Source organism: Lontra canadensis, unplaced genomic scaffold (genome assembly GCF_010015895.1).
Source record: "Lontra canadensis isolate GAN:19392208 unplaced genomic scaffold, GSC_riverotter_1.0 scaffold6, whole genome shotgun sequence".
Lineage (NCBI taxonomy): Eukaryota > Metazoa > Chordata > Mammalia > Carnivora > Mustelidae > Lontra > Lontra canadensis.
Genome location: NW_022631000.1, coordinates 18,996,616 through 19,017,860, shown reverse-complemented (window position 1 = coordinate 19,017,860; position 21,245 = coordinate 18,996,616). Strand labels below are relative to the sequence as shown.

The 21,245-nt window shown below is 45.6% G+C and overlaps 1 protein-coding gene and 1 non-coding gene across 2 annotated transcripts in view; both read right to left on the bottom strand.

Annotated features, from left to right (window-relative positions):
- Positions 1-438: 438 nt before the first annotated feature.
- Positions 439-21,245, bottom strand: part of ARHGAP31 (Rho GTPase activating protein 31) — a 112,601-nt gene continuing 91,794 nt past the window's right edge. The window contains exons 9-12 of the mRNA XM_032852288.1: positions 20,440-20,502; positions 17,981-18,556; positions 14,963-15,243; positions 439-4,123 (exon numbers count right to left, since the gene is read on the bottom strand). Of these exons, the coding sequence (XP_032708179.1) occupies positions 1,694-4,123; positions 14,963-15,243; positions 17,981-18,556; positions 20,440-20,502 (3,350 nt within the window). The 3' untranslated portion in view covers positions 439-1,693. The remainder of the gene's footprint in view (positions 4,124-14,962; positions 15,244-17,980; positions 18,557-20,439; positions 20,503-21,245) is intronic.
- LOC116864834 lies at positions 13,729-13,835 on the bottom strand. Its single transcript, XR_004382093.1, has one exon. It is a non-coding gene; the product is annotated as a U6 spliceosomal RNA (small nuclear RNA).

The window sequence follows — 21,245 nt, the reverse complement described above, 5'->3', positions numbered from 1 at the left end:
CAAAACTGTAAGGTTTATCAGGGAGGAAGGGAGAGAGGAATATGGATCTGTTGCAGGGCTCCACCTCCAATTCTCCCTGGATGAGGTAACTTCAGTTCAGCCCCTACCCATCCCACCGGTGGCCTGGATTGTGAGGTCTGCTGAGAGGTACTGCTAGCCCCTAGAGAAATTTCTGCAATGACAGAGCTTGTGGACAGAGTTCAGCCAGACTTGAACCTGAAAAGATGTGCACAGAGCTAGAACAGGTCTGTTTTAATTTCTTTCTAAATAAAATTGTTGTGTTAGAAGGTTTGAAACCATTGATACCCTAATGGGTTTTGCCTTGAGAAGGGCTCCTGTGAATCCCTTTTTGGGGGAGCACCAAAAATCTACCAGTAGGTTCTATTAGTTCTCCTTCCTCTTACCAGCTGAAAAAGAAAGAAGCACTGAGGTTCTAAATAATTGAAATAAAATCACATTGGTTTATTGCTTCTGCTTGCATGTAGACAGGAGAATGGCCTAGGGTGGGTAATGGATGGGGGGGGAGGTTATGGGATGGAGGAAAGGTGCCTCAACTCTGCTCTGAGTAATGGAAGGAGAGGGAGAAAGGGAGGTACCCACTGGCTAAAATGAAATACATGTTCCAAAGGGCATTTCTCCCCAAGTGACAGAGATGGCCACCCTGTTGGGGCTCCCTCCTTATCCTCTCCTGTACTCCCAGCCTAGTGTGGAAGGACAGGGAACCTGAGCTAGAAGTGTTTTCTACTAATGCCCCATCAATTTAAACACACTGACTTTGGAGCATAGTTCTACCTATGCGTGAGGTTGTTCTCTACGATGATATCCTTTCTGTGGACTCTGATGGAAAGAACACAGATCACTTCACTGTTGCATACCTAAGTGAAAATTCAGCACATCTCATTGACGTAACCTTCAGCTCAGCCCCCAGTCTGCCCAACCACTAGATTTATACATCAGAGGTCAGGAGAATGGCAGAGTCCCCCCAAAATAACAAAAGCCACAGCCAGGTAGTCCTCTTAGATTTTGCCATAGAATTTGCTCTTGTGTATAGATTCTGATTTTCTACGCTGATACATGCAACCATCTCCCACAAGTCTGCAGAGGTTCCAGGGAAAGAGCATGGGCACCTTTACCCTGTTGGATCTGTAAGTGTACATTAGTTTGCATCCAAATCTACTTCTGTTTTGGAGTGTACATGTGTACAAAGCTTATCAGAAAACTGGTCTAAAAGAACGCATGCTTTAAGGAGCATTAAAAAGCGTGAAGGAAAGAGGAGGCCTTCCAACCTCAATAGCAACATTTTCCAACACAGGCAAAGAATTTCTCTTTCTTTCAAAAAATGTTATTTTAGCCAACTCTCAACAGTAATAGGTAATGACAGTGTGGGAGAAACACAACTCAGAAACAACCCGAAATCTCATTGGAAGAAAGCATTTCAGCTTCTTCCTTTACCTGACCTTTTCCCACCTGCTGTTAAGGACTGATCTAAATTTCATTTCTTGGTCCTTCCCTTGACCTCTCTTCTGGAAAATGGACTAATTAATAAATGGTCAAAAAGCTGAAGAAAGAAAAGAGGCCAAAATAAGTCCAAACTTGGATAACCTATGCCTGGAATAATGGAAAGTTGGCCCTGTAATAACTTCCAGATGATGAGTCATGACTTTTTTTTCGGACACCAGTAGGTGAACTGATGTCATTCTATTTGCCTCCCACTTCTTCCATCCAGAATCACTGACCTCCTCTGGGGCTGGTAAAAACAGCTGGTTGAGGTCTCTAGTCTTTGGCCATTCTTAGGGATGGTCATTTTATTCCTAAGCGTAACCCCTTCTGGTGTGACCCACGTGTTTTCTGCCAAATCCCCACAAAGAAGGCCAGGGGAAACTGTCTGGGTGGGACTTCTGATAGGGGACAGGAGAACCTTGGAATCTGTCACTGTGGAGGAAGGGGGTGGGTGGTCCATAATGGGGAAAGGAGGACTGAATAAGATAAGGCTCTGAGGTCTTCCTGGCCTTGACCTGTGGAAAGGTTTAGAACCCCCTGATGGTCGCTCTATTTTTGAAGAAAGAAGGTTGTCTCCGGAAGGCTCTGTCTCTGATGTACGCTTTCTGCATTGCACTGTTGCATCCTGGGTGGAGAGCAGGTTAGCCAAGACTGGTTCTGGAGGAAGGATGGGTCCCTCGCACATGTGGGATGTAGTGGTATCCATTGGCGAGGCCTCAGTGGCTCCCGTATCTTGCTTTGGCTTCTCTTCTTTTGGGCTTTCCAAGGAGAGAGAATCATCTCTGGCAGATTTCTTTGAGGTCCCACCAGTTGAGCTGGGTTCTTCCTGGCTCCTCTCCAGAGGCTGAACTCCAGTGTCCCCTGAGCTCTGAGATGGCAGGGGCTGTGGGATCTGTGTGTACTGAATCTTGGGTGGGATGACTGGGACTGCCCTAGCCTGGCACATTTTGACCATGAAGGAGGTTCTCACAGCTGACACACTCACAGGAGCTGAGTTACGGCGGCCCGTCAGGGCATGAGCCACAATGTCCAGGTCCTGAGGGTCCTGGGAGCAAATACTCCACGGGTCTACTTTACAGTGAGATGAGGTCATCCATGCAACTTTTGTGTCTCCTGGCTCAGAGAGCTGCATTCCAGGTGAACCAAATGAGGCCACATTGTCAAACCGAAAGAGGTCAGCGATGGGAACGGCAGAGTCCAAATTGAGGGAAGAAGGCCTATTTTTCCCTTTTGGATGCCCAGACTCAGTGCTCTTCAGCTGTAACTTTGGGGGATGCTCTCCACATGAGGCATTGTCTTGCACACCAGGAGAACTCTCTTTGCTGTTGTCTGGCCCAGGAACACTACCTTGCTCAATCTGAGGGCTGCTGTCCCCTTGGTGTGTCCCCAGTTCCTTTCCCTCTGCTAGGCTGCCAGGGCTGATTTCTGCTGATTTGGGCTGCAAACCACCTGGTCCCTTCTGGCTGGGAGCAGCCTCTGTCCCTCTGTCCCCAGAGAACTCTCTAAAGGACTTCAGGGTTTTCTCATCCCATCCAGTAATCTCTCTCCTGGGGGCCAGGGGCTGCAGAAGGTCGGAATTCCTCTCTGCTTCAAGGTTAGCACAGCTGCTGGAGGAGGGAGCCTCAAGAGTCCACTGGCTCTTAACCGTGGTTGTTTTGCTATCTAGAGAATGGCTCTGACGAAGGCTGGGCCTGTGGGGAAGCCTCCTCTCCAGTCGGTGGCCCTGGGGGCCCTGCAGCTGGGCCTCCTGCACATCTTTCAGGGTGGGAGAGTGAAGGGGACTCGTTACCCACTGGGGCTCCTCCCAGGGCTCCACCATCTCCAGGCCATGCTGGGCAATGTCTGTCACAGTTTCGTCTTCATCACAGTCTGAGGGCTCCTGCACTGAATGGGCTACATCCCCCTCTCCTTGTGGGGAGATCTCAACCTCGCTTGTTGGATTTTGAAAACCAGAGCCTTTTCCCTCACGAGCAGCATTCTTTGAATTTTGCTTTTCACTTTGTCCTAGAGAGGGCTCCTCCTCCTGACACAGGCTGGGGGTCCCAGGGCTGCCATTAGACTTCAGCTGGTCTGGGTATGGATTTGTCCTCAAACTCCTAGATGAGTTTTCTCTCTCAGGACTGCCCTTCGATAGCTGGACCCGAGGCGCCTCCTCCAGAGGAGTTGGAGGAGGCGCAGCAGGCGGGAGAGGAGGCGACAGATTCCCTGTGCCTTCCTGGCCCACCTTTGTTTGTAAAGAAGCCGTTTCAAATGGAACTATTTCCAGAGGAGCTAAGCTGATGGGGTCCGGACGCGGGCCCTTCTCTGTCTCGGGTCTGAGGAGGACGCTCGTCGTCTCTAGCTTTTCTCTATTGGCTGCAGGGGAAGTCCCCTGTGCCGTCTGATTGGCTGGATCCCTAGTCCACTCCTCCAGAGGGGTGGAGCCTGGTGGTCGGCCACAAGACAAGCTCCCAGGAGGCTCCTGGGAAGCAAAAGCCGCCAGACTGGCTTCCAGGATTGGCTGAGTGGGGCTGATCTTTAGGGCAGGTGCTGGCAATGAGGAGAGCTCCTCCTCAGATTCGATGATCTTCAGCTCCTGTTGAATCTCAGGCCAGATCAGGGCATTGGCCAGGTCATCCTCATCCTGAAAAATATCAAGGAACGGATTATTTTAGAGCCAAGGACTCGTGGCCTTGACAACTACACTATTTTCCCAATGACAGTGAAGGGCTTTGCGCTGGGCCAAGCTGCACTATCCCAGCTACCGCATTACTAATCACTGTGGCTGTTTATCCAGGGCTTACCGCGTGCCATAACACATTCTAACTGCATGTTCTTGTTTAATTGTCCCACAGATAAATACTACTATAACTACTCCCATTTTAGAGGTGAGGATACCTATGTTCAAACAGATTAAACAATTTACCTAAGTCACACAGCAGCAGCCCAGGACCAAAATCCAGCTATGTCCACACCAGAACAGAACACTTAATCCCTGTGCACTGTTGATTTATAAAACAAACCAACCCCTAGTCTCAGTTAACCTCAGGTTTACCAGATGGCACACAAGAATGTGATTCTCCCTGTGGAATGTAAATGTTAACTCTTGCCCTGATATCTGCTTTCCAAATAAATAAATAAATAAATAAAGCTTTTCTTATTACCAAAGAAATACATATATTACATGGAAAAAAAATTGAGACATGTTAAAAGAAAGGAGAATACAAAAACAGCAAAATCTTATATTCCAACTACCTACAGATAACCATTGTGGATCTAAAGAGGTGCCTCCTACTGGGTATTCAGCCCAAAGATACAGATGGAGTGTAAAGAAAGTGCCAAGAAGGTGCCATTTGCAGGCCAATGTTCCTAGCAGCAACATCCACAATAGCCAAACTGTGAAAAGAGCCAAGATGCCCTTCAACAGATGAATGGATAAAGAAGATATGGTCCATATATAAATGGAATATTACTCAGCCATCAGAAAGATTAATACCCAACTTTTGTATCAACATGGACGGGACTGGAGGAGATTATGCTGAGTGAAGTAAGTCAAACAGAGAAAGTCAATTATCGTGTAGTTTCACTTATTTGTAGAATATAAGGAATAGCATGGAGGACATCAGGAGAAGGAAGGGAAAAATGAAGGGGGGGGAATTGGAGGGGGAGACGAACCATGAGAGACTATGGACTCCGAGAAGCAAAATGAGGGTTTTAGAGGGGATGGGGGTAGGAGGAATAGGTTGACCCGGTGATGGGTATTAAGGAGGGCACGCACTGCATGGAGCACTGGGTGTTATATGTAAACAATGAATCTTGGAACACTACACCAAAAACTAATGATGTACTAACATAACATAATAAAAAATAATAATACTTAAAAACAAGCAAACAAAGGTGTGCCTCCTCCTCCATCTTGTTTGCCACCCCTTGTCTCTCCTCAAGTCTAGTTTCTCTTTGACTCCTCCCTTCCCCTACACAAAGTCTCAAACTGCAGATAGGAAAGGGATGAAGAAAGGCCCAGTAAGGGCCAGGGAAACAAATTTCAGTGGCCTTCATTTCTTGTCTCAAGACACATCTGTCAAAAATAAAATAAAATAAAAATTTAAAAAAAAAAAAAGACATCTGTCACCAGGAGAAGCAGTTTCAGGAGGCAAATCCATCCTGGGGTGGGGGAGGGGGTGGAGTTCAGCTGGGGTTCTTTATGAGGAACCTGACCTGCTGTCAACCAGACATCACTTCCCACCAGGCTCTGATCACATGTTTTATATTACAATTAATTTGATGTTTATCTTTCTCAATGGACTATGAGCTCCTTGAAGTAAGGAATTTGGTTTGTTCATCTTTGATTCCTCAAGGCCAAATGTTGCCTGGTATACTGTGAATAATTGCTCAATAAGAGGGTTTTTTTTTTCACTATTCCAAAATTCATTGTTTATGCACCACATCCCTGTGCTCCATGCAATATGTGCCCTCCATAATACCAACCACCAGGCTCACCCAACCCCTAAGTCCCCTCCCCTCCAAAAGCCTCAGTTTGTTTCTCAGAGTTCACAGTCTCTCAAGGTTGGTCTCCCCCTCCGATTTCCCCCAACTCACTTCTCCTCTCCATCTCCCAGTGTCCTCCGTGTTATTCCTTATGCTCCACGAAGTAAGTGAAACCATATGATAACTTTCTCTGCTTGACTTATTTCACTTAGCATAATCTCCTCCAGTCTCGTCCATGTTGACGCAAAAGTTGGGTAGTCATCCTTTCTGATGGAGGCATAATACTCCATTGTATATATGGACCATATCTTCTTTATCCATTCATCCATTGAAGGGCATCTTGGTTCTTTCCACAGTTTGGCGACTGTAGCCATTGCTGCTATGAACATTGGGGTACAGATGGCCCTTCTTTTCACTACATCTGTATCTTTTGGGTAAATAACCAGTAATGCAATTGCAGGGTCATAGGGTAGCTCTATTTTAAATTTCTTAAGGAATCACCACACTGTTTTCCAAAGTGGCTGCACCAACTTGCATTTCCACCAACAGTGTAAGAGGGTTCCCCTTTCTCCACATCCTCTCCAATATTTGTTTACTGTCTTGTTGATTTTAGCCATTCTGACTTGTGTAAGGTAGTATCTCAGTGTGGTTTTGATTTGAATCTCCCTGATGGTTAATGATAATGAACATTTTTTCATGTGTCTGTTAGCCATTTGTATGTCTTCTTTGGAGAAGTGTCTGTTCATGTCTTCTGCCCATTTTTTGACATGATTATTATCTGTTTTGTGTCTGTTGAGTTTGAGGAGTTCTTTATGGATCTTGGATATCAGCCCTTTGTCTGTATTGTCATTTGTGAATATCTTCTCCCATTCCGTGGGTTGCCTCTTTGTTTTGTTAACTGTTTCCTTTGCTATGCAGAAGGTTTTGATCTTGACGAAGTCCCAAAAGTTCATTTTTGCTTTTGTTTCCTTTGCCCTTGGAGACATATCTTGAAAGAAGTTGCCGTGGCCAATGTCGAAGAAGTTAGTGCCTATGGTCTCCTCTAGGATTTTGATAGATTCACGCCTCACGTTGAGGTCTTTTATCTATTTCTTTTTTTTTTTTTTAAAGATTTTATTTATTTATTTGACAGACAGAGATCACAAGTAGGCAGAGAGGCAGGCAGAGAGAAAGAGGAGGAAGCAGGCTCCCCACGGAGCAGAGAGCTGGATGCGGGGCTCGATCCCAGGACCCTGGGATCATGACCTGAGCCGAAGGCAGAGGCTTAACCCACTGAGCCACCCAGGCACCCCGTCTTTTATCTATTTCAAGTTTATCTTTGTGTATGGTGTAAGAGAATGGTCAAGTTTCATTCCTCTACACATTGCTGTCCAATTTTCCCAGCACAATTTATTGAAGTGACTGTCTTTTTTCCATTGTATATTTTTTCCTGCTTTGTCGAAGATTATTTGACCATAGAGTTGAGGGTCCATGTCCGGGTATTCTGCTCTGTTCCACTGGTCTATGTGTCTGTTTTTGTGCCAGTATCATGCTGTCTTGGTAATCACAGCTTTGTAGTAAAGCTTGAAATAAGGCAATGTGATGCCCCCAGTTTTATTTTTCTTTTTCAACATTTCCTTAGCAATTTGGGGTCTCCTCTGGTTCCATATAAATTTTAGGATTGTTTGTTCCAGCTCTTTGAAAAATGCTTGTGGAATTTTGATTGGGATGGCATTGAAAGTATAGATTGCTCTGGGCAGTACAGACATTTTAATGATGTTTATTCTTCCAATCCATGAGCATGGAATCCTCTTCCATCTTTTGGTGACTTCTTCAATTTCTTTCATGAGTGTTCTGTAGTTCCTTGAGTACAGATCCTTTACCTCTTTGGTTAGGTTTATTCCCAGGTATCTTATGGTTCTTGGTGCTATAGTAAATGGAATCGATTCTCTAATTTCCCTTTCTATATTTCATTGTTAGTGTATAAGAAAGCAACTGATTTCTGTACATTGATTTTGTATCGTTGATTTTGCCACAATACTGAATTGCTATATGAGTTCTAGTATTTTGCGGGCGGAGTCTTTTGGGTTTTCCATATAAAGTATCATGTCATCTACGAAGATAGAGAATTTGACTTCTTCTTTGCCAATTTGAATACGTTCTTTCTTTTTTGTTGTCTGATTGCTGGTGCTAGGACTTCTAGTACTATGTTGAACAACAGTGGCAAGAGTGGACATCCTTGTTTCTAATCTCAAAGGGAAGGCTGTCAGCTTTTCTCCATTGAGGATGATATTCGCTGTGGGTTTTTCATAGATAGATTTTATGAAGTTGAGGAATGTTCCCTCTATCCCTATACTTTGAATAGTTTTAATCAGGAATGGTTGTGGTATCTTGTCAAATGCTTTTTCTGCATCAGTTGAGAGGACCATGTGGTTCTTCTCTCTTCTCTTATTGATTTGTTCTATCACATTGATTGATTTGCAAATGTTGAACCACCCTTGCATCCCATGGATAAATCCCACCTGGTCATGGTGGATCATCTTTTTAATGTACTGTTGGATCCTATTAGCTAGGATCTTGTTGAGAATCTTGGCATCCATATTCATCAGGGATATTGGTCTGAAATTCTCCTTTTTGGTGTGGTCTTTGCCTGGTTTGGGGATCAGGGTAATGCTGGCTTCATAAAAAGAGTCTGGAAGTTTCCCTTCTGTTTCTATTTTTTTGAAACAGCTTCAGGAGAATAGTTATTATTTCTTCTTTAAATGTTTGGTAGAATTCTCCAGGGAATCTGTCATATCCTGGGCTATTGTTTTTTGGGAGGTTTTTGGTCACTGCTTCAATCTCGTTACTAGATATTGCTCTATTCAGGTTGTCAATTTCTTCCTGATTCAGTTTTGGAAGCTTATAGGTTTCCAGGAATACAACCATTTCATCTAGGTTGCTTAACTTATTGGCATATGACTGTTGATAATAATTTCTGATGATTGTTTCTATTCCTTGGTGTCAGTTGTGATCTCTCCCTTTTCATTCATAATTTTATTAATTTTGGGTCTTCTCTCTTTTCTTCTGGATTATTTTGGCCAATGGTTTATCGATCTTATTGATTCTTTCAGAAAACCACCTTCTAGTTTTGTTGATGTATCTACTGTATCTCTAGTTTCTATCTCATTGATCTCTGCTCTAATTTTGATTATTTCCCTTCTTGTGTGGGGGGTTGGCTTAATTTGTTGTTGATTCTCCAGTTCTTTAAGGTGTAAAGAAAGCTGGTGTATTCTGGATTTTTCAATTTTTTGAGGGAGGCTTGGATGGCTATGTAGTTCCCCCGTAGGACTGACTTTGCCATATCTCATAGGTTTTGGGCTAAAGTGTCTTCATTCTCATTGGTGTCCATGAATTGTTTAAGTTCTTCTTTGATTTTCTGGTTAATCCAAACATGCTTAAGCAGGGTGGTCTTTAGCTTCCAAGTGTTTGAAGCTAAACACTTCTTGTGGTTTTCTTGTGGTTGAGTTCCAGTTTCAAAGCACTGTAGTCTGAGAATATGCAGGAAGTAATCTCAATCTTTTGGTATCGGTTGAGCCCTGATTTTGTCCCAGTATGTGGTCTCTTCTGGAGAAAGTTCCATGCGTGCTCAAGAAGAATGAGTATTCTGCTGTTTCAGGGCAGAATGTTCTGTATAAATCTTTGAGGTCCATCTGGTCCATCTGGTCCAATTCAATGCTCTTGTTTCTTTATTGATTTTCTGCTTGGATGATCTGTCTATTACTGAGAGTGGCATGTTAAGAACCCCTACTATTAATGTATTCATATCAATATGACTCTTTATCTTGATTAACAGTTGTCTTATGTAGTTGGCTGCTCCCATATTGGGGGCATAAATATTTACAATTGTTAGATCTTCTTGGTGGATAGACCCTTTAAGAATGATGTAGTGTCCTTCTGTATCTCTGACTACAGTCTTTAGTTTAATATCTAATTTACCTGATATGAGAATCACTACCCCAGCTTCCTTTTGAGGCCCATTGGCATGAAAGATGCTTCTCCATCCCTTCACTTTCAGTCTGGATGTATCCTTAGGTTCCAAATAGGTCTCTTGTAGACAATATATGGATGGGTCCTGTCATTTTATCCAATCTGCAACCCTGTGCTGTCTTATGGGAGTGTTTAGGCCATTCATGTTGATAGTGATTATTGAAAGATACGTTTTTATTGACATCATGTTGCCTGTGAAGTCCTTGTTTCTATAGATTGTCTCTGTAAATTTCTGTTCTATGACACTCTTGGGCTCTTTTTTCTTTTATAGAACACCCCTTAATATTTCTTGTAGTATCGGCTTGGTGGTCACATACTCTATTAAACCTTGCCGGTCCTGGAAGCTCTTTATTTCTCCATCCATTTTGAATGTCATCCTTGCTGGATAAAGTATTCTTGGCTGCCAGTTCTTCTCATTTATGGCCCTGAATATGTCCTGCCAGCCCCTTCTGGCTTGCCAGGTTTCTGTGGACAGGTCTGACATTATTCTGATGGACCTTCTTCTGTACATAAGGAATCTCTTCCCCCTAGCTGCTCTCAAAAGCTCTTGTCTAAAATCATGATCCTCAGTCTTACAATCAAGTGCCTCAAGGTCTTTCTAGATTTGTTGATCTTGGGGGGTGTTCTTTCTACCTCTAGGGCACCAACGCTGGTTCCATTCCTCAGACTGGGAAAATTTTCACGGAGAATTTTTTCAACTATATCTTCTAGTCTTCTTTATTTCTCCTACCCCTCGGGGATCCCAATAATTCTGACATTGGAACATTTCATGGCATCATTTGTTTCCCTAATTCTGTTTTTATGGCTTCTAAGCTGTTTGTACCAGACTTCCTTCCTCCTGATCCTTTTTCTCTATCAGTTTGTCTTCTAGATCACTAATTCTATCTTCTGCCTCAGTTACCCTAGCTGTTAGAGTATTTAGATTAGATTGGATCTCATTGATAGCATTTTTAACTTCTCACTGGTGTCTTTTACTTCTGTCCTTAGCGATTCCATGTTGTCCCTAATGGTTTTCTCCAACTTAGCCTTCGCTTGGATAATTGTTACTCTGAATTCCCTTTCTGACATACTATTTATGTCCATATCCAATAGTTCTGATGGAGAGGACACAGTCTCTGAATTTTTCTTCTGTTGGGTGTACCGCCTAGTAATTTTGGTGAGAGGCAGTTGAGGGGATATGTAGCTGAATGTATCAACCGTGATCCAGGCAAGGTGCACCCTGGAACACTTCTGAGCAATCGAAGTCACCACCAAAAAGAAAGAAAAAAGAGAGAGAGAGAAAGAGAGAGGCAGACAAAAGAAAAGAAAAGACCCAGCCAGAATGGGCCCCAAAGGTAAGATTTATAAGGCATACAAACAAAAAGACCAACAAAAGTAAATGACAAGAAAAATAAAGAACCCACCCAAAATGAACCCCAAGGATAGGATTTATATAATACCAGAACAAAAACAAATACACAGAAACACTGACAGAAGAAGAAGATGGGAGAATGGTTATAAATCCTCGATGTGAGAGAGGAAGGTCATTTTATTCTTTCTGGGAGTATCTTGATATTTTTGTTAAAGGACTCAACTTTCCAGGGATAAAGGGAAATTAAAACTGGTTTATATACAGGGGTAGTATTGATTAGGGAAAGAGGTTTACCTTGAAGCTTATATCTATATGTATATTTATTTAAAAAAATAGAAAAGAAAACGAAAAACAGGTATAAGTGTGAAAAAAGTTCAAGTTAAAAGGTTATTATGGAATATATTGTATTAAGCCTCTAATTGTAATGGTAAGTAGGTTAAAAAAATTAAAGAGAACAAAAATAGTGAGAACAAATTTAAAAGTAAAAGTTGTATCTATGAAATATACAGGTTTTAAGGCAATACCGGGAGTTTAATTTCTTCTTTTCCCCTGATATTGGGGTTTTACAGTTTTATGGGGACCCTGTGGTGGTTGTCCTCTCGTCCTTTTGACTGGCTTTCTGGGGGAAGGGGCCTGCCGCATTGTTTTTCAGTCAGTCTTGCCTGGGTTGAGTCCTCCTGCCCCCTATCAAGGGACTGGGCTCTATGGAAACTGGTTTTTCAGGCTTTTGTTCTCTGGAGGTTTTTTCTTTTGAGGCTCTTTGTGGCTTCTCAGAGGTTTGGTGGAAAGCAAACTGTACCCAGACCTCCGACTCAGAGGGAACCCTCCCTCTGCTCCCCTCTGGGTGGTCCAGAACACACAGACTCCCCCTCTGCAAACTCTGCTGAGCCATGCAGCCTCCCACAGGCAAAGCACATCCCCAGCCACTGTCTCAGGGGTCGCCTGAAGTGCCCGCTTGTCTCTGCACCCTCGTGCCACTTAAACTGCAAGCAATATTGGTCCAGGGAGCCTGCTTCTGGTGGCTGCCTTTGCCAGAACTACTGTCTGGGGTCCAGCCCTCAGGTTGCCACCACAGAAGATCGCACTGAATTCCTTCAGGCCCCAGCTGGGAGAGTCCAGACCCTCGGTCGCTCCTAGAGACCACCAGCTAGTGTCAGGATGGAGCTTTCTCGGGTATTGGCAGGGAGTGGGTCAGACCCTGATCGCACGTTGAGCAAAAGTTCTAGGGAGCGCAGGCTGGTACTGTCACCAGACTCCCTCATGTTGGGGTAGGAGTGTGCCCAGCTGATCTGTGGTGCAAGCCGTGCAACCCCGGGAGCTCCACCATACTCTCTGTGGTACAGATGGTCGCTGGTGGTGGCCCTCCTGGGTCTGTCGGCTGTGGCCCTCCTGGGTCTGTGGGCTTTGGCCCGTGCCCGTGACTGCCTGATTCCACCAGCTGCCCCTTAAGATCTTTTGCTCTTTTTGAATGCTTCTAACCAGATTCCAAGTTAATGCTGGTCCCCAATCAGAGGGTATTCTTGTATTGGTGTATTACTTTCCAATGAGTCACTTCTAGTGGCTCCCTCCCCCTTCTGTTTATCCTCTGATATCAGTCTGATCGTTCCTACTCCGCTTTACCACTCCACTATTGTCTTCTGCCCCTGAAGAGATCCAGAACTGTATAATCCTACAGCTCAGGCTGATTTCATGGGTGTTCAGAGTGTTCTGGTAGATAATTAGCTCACTTTAGGGGATAGGCTGAAATAGGGTCTCCTACTTCTCCACCATCTTGCCCCTCCTTCAATAAGAGGTTTTCTTTTGTGGTATTTCTATTTGATTGTTTCCTTCAGAGAACTCTCCAGCAGTAGGATTCCGTGGTCAAAAGGCAGGGGTGTTTTTGAGATCTGATTCTACCATATCACACTGACTTGTATCTACTCCCATTTCACCTTCAGGCAGAGGCAGACTTTCACTCAACTGCTTACTCTTCTCAGCACCTACACGAATTGATGTCTTATAAGAAATAAATATTTAGATAAGTAAATGAGCACGTAAACTCTCCTCCCCTACCATCTCAGTAAGTGGACCATAGTGCGTCTTTCTGCTTACATCAGAAATCTATGAGGTGTTTTGACTCTTCCTTCTTCCTCACTCTTATCCAATCCTTTACCAAGTCCTGTTCATTCTACCTTCTTTCTCTGTGTGGGTGATAAATTCTATTTCAGACATTGCTTTTTATTTTATTTTATTTTATTTTATTTTAGTAGGCTCCATGCCCAATATAGGGCTTGAACTCATAACGCTGAGATCGAGAGTCACATGCTCTACCAACTGAGCCAGGCAGGAACACCCCCCACCCCAAAAATATGGAAGAAGTCCAATGCGCTATCCATTGCGTGACAGAGCCAGGCACTCACCCCAAAAATATGGAATGCTTCACGAATTTGTATATCATCCTAGCACAGGGGCTATGCAAATCTTCTCTGTATCGTTCCAATTTTAGTACAAGTGCTGCCGAAGCGAGCACCATTCTAGTTTCTAAATAGCTTTCGAAGCCTTCCGTTTCTTTCCTTGTTACCCCCGCCCTCCTCCAAGCCACCATGTTTTCTCCCCTGGCCTGTCACATACTAGCCATCTAACTGGCACCCATGCCTCCTCTCCTGCCTTTTCCAAGCCATTCTCCTCACAAAAGAGTGACCTTTAAAGCATAAAATTCCAGGGTAGCCTGGTGGCATTAATTTATACTTGCCCCTCCCCCCAAATTCAATCCCTGTAAGAATCTCTGTATCTTTCTCTTTCTATGATTGCAAACACATCTTTTGGGAACCTTATTTTGGCCCTCTTGAGGCCACTACAGCCCTCCAGCACTGCCCTAACTCCCAGCACGTGGTTGTGAAGGTTGTCTCTGTAAGGGCCTACTTAGCCAGAGCGAGCCATTTTGTTGTTTATGCAGTAAACTTAGATTGAACCTGCCCCTTCCCCTCAAGAGGAAAGCGCTTAGAAACAGAACTGGTGAAATACGTACAGCCAAATAGCCCCAATAACGGAGCACAGATACCAGGACATGTCAGGCTGGGCAAAAATAACAGAGCCCAGATACACGGACGTGTCCGGCCAGGTGGAAATGTCCAATCAGTGAAAGCGCACGTATTACCTCCCTACCCGCCAAGGATGAGCCAAGCCAGGTGGAGACATCCAATCAGGAAAGCACCTCCCTAACCACCCAAAAATGTGGGCCCTGCCTTTTGGGCGCCAATTCTGACCAGAGTGATAGGCTAGTTCCAATAACTACTATAGGGTGAATTGTAATTCAACTGGCCACCTGTGTGTGGCCAGGCTCAACCACATGGCCTTTGCTCTATAAAAGTTAGTCTGTGAGGCTGGGAGGGGTCACCTCTTTGCAAGAGACGGCCCTGGTTGGTCAGTTTGATTCTCGATGCTTGGCGCGAAATAAAGCTTTACTTGACCTTCGCCTTGTATCAGTCTCGTCCTTTTGTCTACGGACCCTTTCAGTCTCCTCAAGTCACGTTGGCAGAAACTGGTTCTTAAACAATCCCCCCTCCTCACCCCACAAATCCCTGCTTTCAGTTCTACCAGGAGCCCCTGGGACAAAGAGGACTGTACTGGCTGGCCCCCGCGGTGAGCGCATCTTACCACATCCTGGAGAAACACTGCTTTGGCTCTGGCCTCGGGGCTCTCCTGCAGAGTGCTGGGCTCCACCTGGCCAGCCTCTCTACCCTCCTCCTCCGCCTTCTCTGGATCCAACCTCTCCTCTAAGTCACTTGAATGTTGAGAGTCCAGGGATGTTTCCAAGGCCTTCTTTTCCTCCTGTTGGGGGCCTGGCTCCAGAGGGAGGCCTTTGTTGCATTCCACCATCCTCGCTGCTTCTGGGCCTGGCTTGGCCTCCTCGAGAACCCCCTTCTTAGGTACGGAAGCTGTGAAGGATGAGAGCTACGTTGAAGAATTCATTTGCAGAGAGGCCTTAACCCGTGCAGTCACCGTCCTGGACTAGTTCCACTTCATGAGGATGGAGGGAATTCTCTCAGCTTGCTGCTTTTCACATTTTGACCCTTTCCCCCTTGCCGTGTCCTGCCTTTAGTTCCCAGAGTCACAGACTGTCAAGAGATGGGACGGCTCTTGAAGATCCCCTAGTCCAGGGGCTTGTGACCTGGGACCCCCTGCTCTTTCCCTCCCCAGGAGACATGTGGGCGGGAAGGAGGTGGCTATTGGCATTTAGTGGGCAGAAGCCAGGAATGTTGCCAAATTTCCTATGAAACGTAAAACAGCCCCTGCCCCCAACAAAGAGTTGCTCGGCCACAATGTCAATAGTACCAAGTTGAGAAACCCTGTTCTAATCTAATCTTTCACTTCACATCTAAGTAAATTCAGATCCTGAGGAGTCAAGCTGTTGCCTAGGGCACAGGAATCCCTTATTTACACCAAGCCACAGAGATGGGCTGTGATTTTGACTGACAGCTTCCTGTGTGACTCTTCCCAGGGGGCAACTCCACACCAGTTGGGATATATCTCACAAAAGCCTCTGGGAACACTTTTTCCTCAAGTGCTTCCCTTCCTCTTCTAGCCCTCATCCCGCTCCATCCCACCAGCCACCCACAGAACATTCTCCACACAGGGCATCACGTGATGCCCCTGAGTTTTTGCTCATCTTCTGCCCCCTGTCCTAAAGGGAAAGGGAGGGGAAAAGGACAAAATACTTATTGAACATCGTCTGTGAGCCAGACCGTGAACAGGCATTTTATGGACGTTCCCCCATTCAGACTTCACCCCAGCCCTTGTGAGAGCGACCACCCCTGGCTCAGCGATATCAACCACCATCCACTGTCACACAGCCCCAAAGCGCTGAAGCTAGGATTCAAATCACCCCAGGTGAAGTCCAAAACCTACAGACTTTCCACAATATTCAGCTGCCTCTCACCCCAGAATGCCTTCCCCATCTTTTCTGTATGGAGAAAGCCCACCCATTTACGAAAGCCCTCCCAAATGTCACCTCTTCTGGGAAGCTTTCCTAGAATCCTCCCGAGAGGACTGCCTCTTCTTGACGCCCTTGAAATCCTTTCTGAACACCTCTCTCATTATCTTCCAGGGACTGAAGTCCTCCCTCATTCAAAGAGCCCAAGGAGGGAGGCTCTTGGGTGGTGCAGTCAGTTAAGTGACCAACTCATGTCATAATCTCAATCGTGAGATTGGGCCCTATGTCGGGCTCCATGCTGAGCTCAGAGTCTGCTTGAGATTCTCTTTCCCCTCTCTGCCCCTCCCTCTTGTGCTCTCTTGCTTTCTATAAAAATAAATAAATAAATCTCTTTAAAAAAAAAAAAAGCCCAAGGAGAGTCTTGTGCTACTTCAACAGGCTGACCCTGTGCCACACTTTGGTATGGTTTTAGTTTCTCTTCCTAGTTCATGAGCTTGCTGGGCAAAGGGATCCTGTTCTAACAATCTCTGAGCCTCCACAGCCCCTTGTAAACATGTGAAGGTGCATGGGGGAGTGTTTAAAGCACGGGTTTTAAAATCTGGGTTAAAAACCTGGTTCTTCTACTTCCTTGCTCTGAATCATTTGGCAAGTTAACTGATTTCCTCTCTAAGCAAATGGGGAGGATAGTAACAACCTGTACCTCACAGGGTTGTTGTGCAGAACACTTAGGACAGTGCCTGATACCATAACAGTTGTTCAAAAAACGTTAGCTAATATTAATAACAAAAATAGGCTTAAACCAAAGTGGGCATTTGCTGGTTTGTCTATCAGTCATCCTTTCCTTTGTGGTTCTCCCTACTTCCCTTTTATGTGGCTCACAGCTGGCTGTTGACCACAGAACCCCTCCTAACTCAAGAGATGGTTCAGACACTCAGCCTCAGCCAATCCGAGAACCCTAAATGCCTGGCACCCATGATTCATCCAAGGCTGGGCACGTGTCCCAAGCAGGCCCAACAGAGTCTTCCCTGCATTTGATATATGGAAATTGGGAGCAAGATACCCTTTCTCATTGCTAGGGTTGCTAGCCCTATTCCTCTTCAGATACGAGGTAGAAGTGAGGGATGGATGGATGGATGGAGAGAGGTTGAGTCCAGAAGAATTGAATTCCTTGAGCTTTTACTCCTGCCTGCTCACTATATGGGTGAATAAAATAATAGGCAACATTTGCTGAGTACTTGCTATGTACCTGTTCTGAGAGCTTCCCATGTATTAACTAATTTAATATTCCCAGCAAACTTACGAAGAGGATATGATTAGGAACTTCATTCCCATTTTACAGCTCAAGGAGTTGAGGCACCCAGCTGCTAAAGATCATCCAGTGAAATGGCTGACACTGGACTCAGGCAATCTGGCTCCAGAGCCCACAGTCTTTTTTTTTTTTTTTTTAAGATTTTAATTATTTATTTGGCAGACAGATCACAGGCAGAGAGGCAGGCAGAGGGAGAGGGGGAAGCAGGCTCCCTACTGTGCAGAAAGCCCGATGCGGGACTCGATCCCAGGACCCTGAGATCATGACCTGAGCCGAAGGCAGGGGCTTAATCCACTGAGCCACCCAGGCATCCCCAGAGCCCACAGTCTTAACCACTTCACTACATTATCTTGCGAACTCTGGTTAGGCAAGTTTGTCTATTTTTTTTTTTTAATTCCTTTCGATGAAAAGAAACCCTCCCTCCCTGCTTTACCTGTAGACGTCTCAGCTCCCAGTGGCTTGTCATCTTCAGGCCAACCTCCACTCTCTGACCCCTGGAAAGAAAATTCTTCCAGGCTGGAAAGCGACTGGAGCTCCTTCGGGGGTGTTCTGCACGGGGTGCTGTTGGTGCTGATGACCGCCGACACGCGCAGCGGAACGGACACCGCAAAGGGCTCGGAGATGTTCAGGGCCTTGCGCTGGTGACGGGGAGAGGGCTCCATCTGGAAGAGACTGCTGGTAAAGACAGATTTGCTGGGGCTGTCGCTTGATGTGTAGAACATACCCAGCATCTTCGGGGCTGTTTGCTCACTCTCTGGATCCTCAAGAGGCCGGAACACCTTCAGCTGCTCAGGTGGGGGCCGGGCCTGAGCGCCCTGAAGTTGGCTTCGGTCACTGCTCATGTTGAAGCCCCCCTCCGCCCCTGCTGGCATCCCCTCCTGGCCCCATTCGCCCTCCTGCTTGCTGAGGTCACATGAGCTACCAGTGTTGGCTGAATGCAATTTTGCCGCTGGGATGAAAAATCCACCAGTGGTGACCGCTCGATTAAAATTTCCTTTGGTTTCTTTCCCTAGTGAAAAAGCAAACACACACATGGTCAGAAGCCTTGGCACACACACACACCACAACACAGCCTTCCAGTAAGGGAAGGTGCATAACACCTGAACATTGGGAAGGCATAACCTTCTAAAAAGGGTGTAGCCCTCCCAAGAGAGACAGATAATGTTTGGTTGATGGGAGAGTAAGCATCTTCTCCTGTGCACACAATGTTGGCACGATGCCCTGACAGGACCATTTTCTGTTGTGCTGTACGCATCTGTTTGAAACTCTGCAGGGAGAGCAGTTTCCAAATGGCTAATGTTGCTAGACACAGTGGTCATCCACCCAGCAGTAAATGTAGATCATGAAAAAAGACAAAGATGGGAGACGGAATGAAGTTTTCTCAAAATGAAGGAGAAGACAAATAGGGCAAAATAGCAGAATTCTGTTTTACTTTAAAACTTTCGAATGTATTGTTTTAAGTCTCCTCTGGCAGATGGACCCAAAAGGGGTTTGATTTCCCAGCAAGGAAACAAATGCTGTTCTCAGCTAGACCTTTCTCCCTTTTCCCAGGCTTCCTCCTGCTGATTCAGGGGATGAGAAACTAGAAATGTAAATTAACTAAAAGTTAGAAAGCCCAGTTGTGAGCAGCAATTTCCCAACTGACTTACAAGTGAAAGCAAAGAGGAGAAAAATCTGTATTGGAAATAAACAAGGCGTGAGATAACACGGGAGTTGCCTGGGATCAGGAGAAAAACTCTGCACGAGGTACCAAGGGCTCTGCTGGATGTCTTATATGATACGAGGTTTACAATTCTCCTGGCTGCTCATGGAGGAGAAGTGTAATGACCTCCTTTAACACATGAGGAAACCGAGACTCAGAGAGGCAGAGAACCTGCCCAGTGCCCACCAAAGTGAGGACCTCAGTTTTAGGTCCTCACCTAAATTCAGTAGAACCGCCTCAGGGGGTTTCAAAACCAAAGCAAATGTCCAAATATAAAGGCACGAAAATGCTAAAAGTATCGAGTCAGCTTGAAAAAGAGCTCACGGAGGATTTTACAAGTTTACAGTTATTTTTTTTAAAAGGTTGTTCTGTGCACGTTCTGCACGGTTTCAGGCTGCCTCCTTTATCAAAGAGCAAAACGGTTTCATTAAAGGAGCTGGAAAAGTCACAGGATACAGGTGGGGGTATGAACCTTCTGCTGCTGGGGAAACCTTGTGCCTTATAACTCGTAGAGGTGCTTATTGGCTCCTTAACAAGAACAGAAGCCAGAAGGATAGGCAAAGCAGCCCTGAAGACCAGCGTGGTGTCACTGTGAGGATGTGTCACCTTGCGTACAACTCTACACACATCTACTCCACCCCAGGCTGACCGGCCACATGCCAGGCTGGTGTCCATCACTGTTTACTGGTGAATGAATGATCCAATCTACCGGCTCGAAATCATGACCTGACAAGTACGATGAAGCTACTGCCTGCAGAAGGAAATGGGCAAATTCAAGACACCTAAGTATCTAGGCACCAAACTATGAGGTAAAAACCAGTGCTTGGCTCTTCCTTACGCCTAAGGTGAAAGCCTCACCTGCCTTGGCTCGCAGGTGTTGCCCTTTTACCTAGTTCAGGTTTGAGTGTACAATGGCTGCCATCACCAGCTGTGGGGAGAGGAAGGTCGGGGGGAGGAGGATGGCCCTTGAGACCAAGACTTGTGTAATGTGGGGTGGGGAGAGGCCAGGGAGGTGGTTAAGGCAAGGGCTGTGTGAACCTATTGGGTTCAGGAAGGGTCAGGAGGGATTTGGGACTGTGCGTGATTGTGATGAGACTGGCTGGCAGGTAACTCATGAAGGCAAGTCTGGTAGGGGAGCTCGTGTCTCCCAGTGGTGATCCCCAGCTCCGAGAGCAGTTGTGAGAGCTTACCTTCCACAGGCACTGAGCACAGCGAGTCCATGCTTTTAGCTGGCCGGATAGTAGCCTTTTCCACTAAAGACAAAAGAAAAAATATCCCTGATGAATGCATATTGAGAGGAAGCGTTCAGAACAAAAATCAGGCTCTAAGTACACAAGAGAACTTTCTTTGCTAAAGTTTTTCAAGTATTTATAGTTTTCCCCTTTGGTAAACATTCCTCCATCCCACCCTGGATGCTCCTACTTTCATAAAGAGACTGAGCTTACAAAAACAGGGCATTTCTAGATCAAAGTCTCATGAATATTTTACAGATAAAGGTAAATTACAATTTTGTCAAATAGCTTTTAGCAAATGAGCCCTGAACCAAATTTTATGATACAAAGATTCATCCAGGGGGTAGATAGAGTCTATGAGGCTCAAGGCAAAGCCACCCCGCCCCCCCGCCATTCTACAGGCTGGAGAGCAGGATTCTTGGCTGTAGCCACAACTGACGGCACCCAGAAATGTGGTACAGCAAAGGAGGGGGCCCCGGGGACAGAAGTCCCCTTTCTCCCATGTGCAGCTCTGCTCCTGAGGTCTGTAGGCTGGTTGCTGCTCTAAATCATCTCACCCTGGAGCAGATCCAAACCAAACAGACCTTTTTTGAGTATCTAATATATGCGTGGTGTCCCCTGTGCACCTTGGTAAGCCACCTAGGCAGATCTGGGGAGGAGTGTGGCTTAAATAAGTAAACACTTATTCAAGGCACGGGATTAGGCACTTCAAGATTTCGTTTCTTCTCTGGGAGCTGAAGTGGTTGAAAGGTAGTTCCTCTTGA